This window comes from Trachymyrmex septentrionalis, unplaced genomic scaffold (genome assembly GCF_001594115.1).
Source record: "Trachymyrmex septentrionalis isolate Tsep2-gDNA-1 unplaced genomic scaffold, Tsep1.0 scaffold44, whole genome shotgun sequence".
Taxonomy (NCBI): domain Eukaryota; kingdom Metazoa; phylum Arthropoda; class Insecta; order Hymenoptera; family Formicidae; genus Trachymyrmex; species Trachymyrmex septentrionalis.
Genome location: NW_017305611.1, coordinates 2,942,946 through 2,950,924, shown reverse-complemented (window position 1 = coordinate 2,950,924; position 7,979 = coordinate 2,942,946). Strand labels below are relative to the sequence as shown.

General features: G+C 31.4%; 2 protein-coding genes across 2 annotated transcripts in view; one reads left to right on the top strand and one right to left on the bottom strand.

Moving 5' to 3' along the window:
* LOC108751319 overlaps positions 1-2,189 on the bottom strand; it is a 5,142-nt gene extending 2,953 nt beyond the window's left edge. The window contains exons 1-2 of the mRNA XM_018491420.1: positions 1,924-2,189; positions 915-1,362 (exon numbers count right to left, since the gene is read on the bottom strand). Of these exons, the coding sequence (XP_018346922.1) occupies positions 915-1,362; positions 1,924-2,040 (565 nt within the window). The 5' untranslated portion in view covers positions 2,041-2,189. The remainder of the gene's footprint in view (positions 1-914; positions 1,363-1,923) is intronic.
* A 1,572-nt stretch (positions 2,190-3,761) lies between these two features.
* On the top strand, positions 3,762-7,691 carry LOC108751343 (probable RNA methyltransferase bin3). The gene is made up of 5 exons (XM_018491456.1): positions 3,762-3,936; positions 5,114-5,663; positions 5,892-6,668; positions 6,771-6,989; positions 7,145-7,691. The coding sequence occupies exons 1-5, from the start codon at positions 3,818-3,820 to the stop codon at positions 7,652-7,654; spliced, it is 2,175 nt and encodes a 724-aa protein (XP_018346958.1). The 5' UTR covers positions 3,762-3,817; the 3' UTR covers positions 7,655-7,691.
* Positions 7,692-7,979: the final 288 nt, after the last annotated feature.

Below are 7,979 nucleotides of genomic sequence, written 5' to 3'. Positions count from 1 at the left end.
TATACTATTTACATATTTACTTATTTAAAAACTATAACATAATAACAATTGTATTAGAGCTTGTTACATACAAGAAAATATATTATCCTTTTATATGTTTTATAATCTTTTCTTATATACATGTCCATCATTGTAATAATTACCATTACAATGTAACACTTATTTAATCATTAACATAATTCTATGATTAATATGATTCTATATGAGTATGTATATATATAACGGTTGTGGCGTAAAGCGTAGCATGACTGCTCTTCTGTGCTAAAGATCCAAAGTTTAAATTTTTCCAGAACATCAAATTTTGATTGCCACCATTTGGAAGGCAATGGCAAATCTCTCCGAGAGTATCTTTGCCATCGCCATTCGGATTAGGCGTGTTAAAAATTGTAGATCCCATATATATCAATGGATATATGCACTCATCAACATGCATGGCAAGCACACACATGGTATTATAACGCCAAATTCCTTCCTTCCAAAGACCATGTAGAATGGAAAAGGTTGGAAGAGGTCAATATCCAACAGTGGATGAAATCAGGCTTAGATATAAAATAGATACAAGTATACGTAAACAATTGCAATCTAACAATTATAATGAACACTTAATTAATATATTTATTATTTATATACACTGATTTAATAATCACATTTACACTAATGATCAATTAATTACAAATATACTAATTTAATTATTATTGTGATATTACACTGAATAACTTTTTAATACTTAATAAACTCATTAATTCATTAATTCACTGATTTCATCATCATTATTCTCATCATTCTTGTCATTATCGTCATGTATTCATCGTCATTATTATTATTATTATTATTATTATTATTATTATGATAATATGATAATCGTAATCATCAATATCTTCCAGCAGATTATATACGGAAATGTACAAATTCACCTTTCGGACTGCAGTTTAATTTTGACGATTGGAAAGGATTATTATTATTTCTCGCACGTTCCTTTGCAATAAAACGATTATTACTCGCTTTCCTTTCATGTTGTTCCTGCCCATATTGTCTATTCTCCTTATTTTCTAGTTCAAGTTGCATACTTTGCAACATGGTATTCAAGTTTTCGTGATCTAATCTTCCTGATTCTCCTTGTTTTTTCGATAATTCTTTTTTCCGTTTGAACATTGTCGACAAATCTACGCTTTTTTCAGAATAATGTTCGTCTTCATCTTTCTCTTCATCTGTAAAGCGAAGCTTTTTAGGTTTCAAATCTCCTTTCGAGAAAGGTTTCCTCGATTTGATAGGAGCGTTCGGAGGTACTGGTATAGTTCTTTTTACTGTCGGAGAAATTACGAACAATTGGGATGTGTAAGAGGAGCTACTCCATGCTTCATTCTAAAAATAAAAATAAGCCTGTAACGTTTCAATCTGATATATAATTATTTATTTTATTCCATAATCTGAATTATCTCAATTTGCATATAGGATTATTGAGAGGTATCAAGATTATTTAAATTTGTTTTAAATGTATATTATTTTTGAGCGTATGCAAGCAGAATAAAATCATGCTGACATTAAAATGGCATAAAAATAGTTGCGAAATCAATACTAACATTTTTCATTATTTAATATCATTTGATCATTATGTAGATCGGCTTGGAAGCGTGCGTACCTACTTGTACATATATATGTATACAGTAGTTAATTTAACATAATTTAAACGCAAATTGTAATGTTTTATTGAAAACTTTAATATAATATTGAAAACTATCTCAAAGGGTAGATAAATGCAAAAATTTTGAGGAGAGACTTCTTGTAATCCAAATATGATAAAATTTATTTTTTAACTATAAATAATTATATCTACTAATAATTAACTTACTAAATTGAGGATTAACCAATTTGGATTGAAAAAATTGATAAAACTTGACTCAACTTGATTATATTCCAACTTACCCAAGGCGTTCGTGCGACTTCCGCGATCATGTCACGTTTGCGATCCCGATCTTCGAATAATCGTATTGTTTGCCTTGTATGATCTACGCGATTGCGATTGTCGCGATACTTGGCCATTCTTGACCAAATTTTGAAATCCTATTGATCCGATTTTTTCAATGTATTTTAGAAAGATTTAGAAGACTGTAGTGAGAGATATATAATAGCGCGATTGAGGCAATTTAACAGGCGAAAAGGCGCCACTGTTATACTAAACGGGGTTTACACGAGTGTGAACACGACTATTCTTTCATTCGTGTTAACGTCGCTGCAAAAATTCGATCGTACATTAGACTTATTTGATAGATGACACACTTCAGGCTATATATCGCGTACTCTGTAAAGCCCGATGCCCACGATGCTAGAAATCGGTTCGAGATTTTGGACAGAGAAAAAATTAACAAATTACATTTGAACAATTTGATCATATGACCATTGCGATTGATCAATTCTTTCTTCATCCGAGGTCTCGGATCAATTTCTAGCATCGTGGACACAAGGCTTAAGACCCTGCGCACAATGGAAGAAATATTAGTTATAAATAATTAGAAATAAATATTAAGATTTCAACTTATATTTGAAATTGTACGTGTATGGCAGGTTTCTGATAGGTTCTTCTTCTTTTTCTAATAAGAGTATGAATTTTCCCTCTATGGATTTCCGACTCTTTCATAGGGTCACAGTATCTTGTGTAACTCTGATCTTGCAATCTAGCAAAATTTCCTCGAGGAGCAGAGAGGTCCTACTAAACTATTTTCTTCAGCTTTTTTCTTCGTCTCAGAGTCCTTTAATAGACTGTATTTGTACGAAGAATTCTAATAGATGAAATCTTAATATTTATTTCTCTATTTTCAATATTCCTTCCATTATGCGCAGCCCTTAAATCTGTACATACTATAATTATATATATGTATATATATATGTATATATATATATATATATATATATATTCTATTAATATTTTTATTTTGCAGATGTAATATTTTGATATAAAATTTTTTTAGTTTATATTTCTTACGAAGTTGTAAAAGATTTATAGAGCCGAATTTTGGAATTTTGCTTTAAAAAATATTATAATAAATAAAATTATCTGCTTCTATTACTTTCGGAGCAGATATAATCAAGTTCAATCATATTTTATTGTTTCTCTTATAGAAGTGTGTGTCTCGTAGAATATTTAATTTTGCCATGAGACATTTTTTGGCTTACATTTTACAAAGCTATGAAACATGTCTGTGATTAGTCAATTCTTATAAATTATGGCATATGACATACGATTATGGCTAGTATATAGCTGTTCTACTAAATTAGCTAACTAACCTGGATCTGCAATAGATTATTTAAGCCTTAAGCCATTAAGGAATGGACGAATCACAATCGATTATTCTTCTCGCATTTGGTTGTAATTGGACAGTTTCGTACAACTTAAGACTTAAAACACCTAGTAGATCCGGATTTACTGAATACGAAAAAAATAATGACTGATTAGTTAATTTCTTACGGCTTGCAATCATATTGTTGAATAGGCATTAGTAGAAATATAATAATCTATTGTTTCTCAAACTACAATCATTATTTTTATATAGCTCGCACAATGTTATATAATTGTATCCTGCGTAGTTTGTTTCGAAAAAATACATTGTTTTTCCTGAAATTTTCAAATTATAAAATAATTTGAAAATGTAATAAATTGAAAATACAATATATTTCTGTAAGTTTCGTCAATTCCGTCAATTCCTTCAGGGTCTTTCGTGATACGACCCTGTCGGTAGATCCTAATGGAAAATGGCGTCGCGGTGCGGCGCGAGCTTTCGGTCGCCACTCGCATTCGAGAAGCAGTTATTCGCCATTGTAGATGGGAAGGTGTCACATGGACGTCGCAGTTCCCAACGAGACGTATCAAGAGGATTATCATCAAGATAGTCGTACGAGTGAGTGGAAGAGAGAAGTGAGTGAGAGTGTTGGTTTATCGAGGTAAGCATACATGTTCGTAATCGGCGGCGTAAATTTTCACGAAAAGAAGATTCCGTAAAATCGAATATGGCGAATTCACGATGTGCTGTCGGTAGCGACGACAGCGGCGATGGCGATGGCGGCTGATGGCAGCACCGGCGGTAGCCGTAGCGCTTGTAGCGCACCACGCTGCTCCAGCTACATGCGCGCCACCACGCGGACAATGGATATCTTTTTACCGAATATGCCGAATGCTACCGGCGTATAGAATCTACGGAAAATATTATTAATAATTATTTTAGCTGTCTTTTTTAGCTACCTTTCCCACCTTCCTTCTCAGGCAACAAAGTTTCCGGAGAATATTTAGTTTAAATAAACGAATAAATGCTGAACATTCAGTTAATCCCAATCGTAAAAAACATGAGATAAATAGATTTTTTTAACTGCACTTGCTGACAGATTGAAATAGTGTAGACAGTGTTAGTAAAAAAAATACGCATTTTTTTTCTTTATCAGCAGTATTTTTTGCGTTTTATTCTATTTAGATTCTATTTTAATCGCAATTTCTTTAAAAATAAAATAAAATGGTATATATATATATAAGAATTTTTTATAACAAAAAGTTGTCATATATATATATATATTTACGATTTACATCAGAAATATTTAATAATTAGTTATTAAATTTATATCTCTTATTATTTAAATTAATTTATTTAAGACAATTTTTGTTATATATTTAAATTTGTTTATTAATTTTTTTATAGTTTTTTAAAATATAACATAACATTTCTATATTAATTAAGAAATGACAATTATTCTATTCTCTTTTCCATAATATTGTGCCTCTATTATATTACACTACATTTTATAAGATTGTCTCATGTATTTATATTCAAAATTATCGCAATATTGATAAGATTATATCATATATTGCATAAGATTATATCATATATAATTAAATTAATGTAAATTAGTGTTTTAGATAGTTTTCTATTGTTGTTTTTATATAATTTCTTTTTCTTTCGATGTCTTCTCGGTTAATCAGTATATCTATCTATGCTCCTTATTTTTCCATATATATAAAAAATTTAACGTTTTATATATTATCACTTGCGAATCCTTGTTTTTATTATGTTTTTTTCATATTAGTATGTTTACATTACGTCACGTTGTTTTTATTTTTATAATTTTTCAGGTTCAGTAAAATGTCCTCCGTACAAGTGGATCGTCCCCCAAAAGTGAGTCAAAACAATAAGAAAGAAAACGAAAAATTTAGAAAGGTTTTCAATGTCTCACACAAAAAGCACAATAAGCATGAAGACAGTCGCTATTTTAAGCAGCTGCATAGAAAGCGACCTCAAAGCAGCTTCTGCAGCAATGGAAAGTCTTTTCCTCCCTACAAACGTAGAAAGAAGGAAGGCATCATCATCCCTCCCACAAAATTTTTGCTTGGAGGCAACATTTGTGATCCCTTAAATCTAAATAGTATGCAAGATGAAGAAATAAATCGTGCTATGAATGCAGTAACTCCAAAATCGAGTCCCCTTCCTACTCCAAAACATAAAAAAGAGATTATTGAAGTGATTATCCCTCCAAATATTTGTGATCCTTTGAATTTGACAAACTGTAACGATAATGAAGAGTACGAAAAGCAGCTCATTTCGCCGATTAAAAGAAATTCGAAACGAAGAAATAGAAAGAGGAAGAGGGCCTATTCGGGATCAGGAAAAGACGAAGGAAAAATGGTAAGTTGTGAGACATTTATATTTACTTATAAATAGATTTTTCATATTTATATATTTATTTATAAAGAGATAGTAATTTATAAACTAGTAATTTTGAATTGCAATTTATATTATTTTAATTTTTGAAATGTTTAAATGTACTTAATATGCTTATTTCTCTTATAATTACACACGTGCGAATATATATGTAAAATATTTATATTATTTATTTTCTGAATATACAAAAAGGTGGATCCTAACGAAACAAACAAATTGAAGGAAACTGAAGGAAACAACATAACAGATAAAGCTTCAACGGAAAGACTTTCTGGTGACAAAATTAGCTTAGAAGAAACTCCAAGTACACAAAATGAAAATTGTTTAAAAGACAATAAGACAGAAAGTCCACAGAAAGATAAAAATAGATTACGATTGAAAGGTTTAGAAGAAATAAAGGATAAAAGATTAAGAAAAATTGATGCAAAGGATAAAATAGTGAGCCCAGTGATTCCACAGCCTGGTGCATGGAAACCTAGACCCCAACATAGGCCCAGTCAGGATAAAAAAAAGAAGCAGCAACATCCTATGCCTAATTTTAGGCTTAAAGATGCCAGATATCAATATGGAAACTATAATAGATATTATGGATACAGAAATCCTCATCATGAAGTAGATCCTAGGTTAAAAATGTTTGTACAGCGAAAGGAACTGTTTTTACAAAAGGACATTCTGGATATTGGATGCAACATTGGCCATATTACTCTATCAGTTGCTAGGGATTTTGGTGCTAAGAGTGTTACAGGAATTGATATTGATAGAACTTTGATAAATATTGCTCGGAAGAATGTGAAACACTATGTTAATTGCGTACAAAGTCCTGCAAGCAACGAAGATAATGACAAGAGGGACTCTTCAGATGCTAGCTTTTTTCCTATGTCAATGCCAATTAGTTATGGGCCTGTAGATATTCCAGGATTCACGAAAAATAAGCATAAAGGATTCCCATATAATGTCATTTTTGTGCAGGTAATGTATTTAATTATATATGTATATTATTATTACATTGCCGAATATTTTTGTTACAACTATATATACGATCTAAATTTTATCAAATATGCTTGATTTTAGGGTAATTATGTGCTTGAAAACGATTCACTTTTGTGCGCGGAACAGACGCAATTCGATACAATCTTATGTTTGTCTATCACTAAATGGATTCATTTAAATTTTGGCGATGCTGGATTAAAACAAGCTTTCAAGCGTATGCACGCGCAATTACGTCCCGGTGGAGTCCTTGTACTGGAACCTCAGGGTTGGGCTAGTTACACCAAGAAAAAGAATCTCACGGTGAGTAATGCTTCGTGTGATTGTCATATTTTTAAGATAAAAGCTTCCAATAGTACAATACATACAAATAGTACACTATTACTAAAAAAATGTATACATATGTTGCTTTTTAAATTTTTGAATCAATATCTAATTTCTATCACATTTTATTTCAGGAACGAATTTATAAAAATTATCACAATATTGAATTCAGGCCGCATAATTTCACACAATATCTTCTATCTACTATCGGCTTTTGCCAGTGCGAAGTCGTCTCTATACCACCTCATCCTTCCAAAGGATTCCAACGACCTATACATCTCTTCACCAAAGCTGGCGGTCCTTCTCCCACTATTACTGAACGTGTCAACGATAACATTACGAGCGATACATTGCCGAGTCGCCAAGAGAGAATGACGAGAAGAGATCAAGAAGAGATCCGCGACATGGAAAGAATGAAATACGAGCAGGAATTATTTCCGAAAGAAAATAATAATACAGGCAATATGTCAGAGATTAGTCAACACAGTGGAGATTTGAATCAATATGAACAATTGGCAAACGTTTATGCACCCAGTGCGACTCCAAACTATGACACTCCGAGCCGTAATAGCGATAGTCAACCTTCGGATAGTCAGCCTTCAGATATGCCAAGGATAAAAGAGGAGAAAGAAGAAAATTCATAAATGATTGCAAAAGGACAGAAAAGAAGGAAGGAAAAAGGAAAGGAAAAGAGAAATATAAAAAAATTAAGACATTAATAAGTTAAGAAAAAGAGAGGGAAAGACGAGAATAATTGAAAAGAAGGAAGAGCAAAAGAAAAAGAAATAACAAGAGAAAAATAAAGTATTAATAAATAAAAAAAAAAGAATATTTTCGCACATCTACAGCACGGGAAATTGAAGTAAACCTGAAATTATACATGTTCCTTTTTTCTTCTGAAAAATCAAACATTTTTTCCAAAATTTAGTTGCAAATCAATTTCATGTGCTTGCGCGCTTTAGATTAATT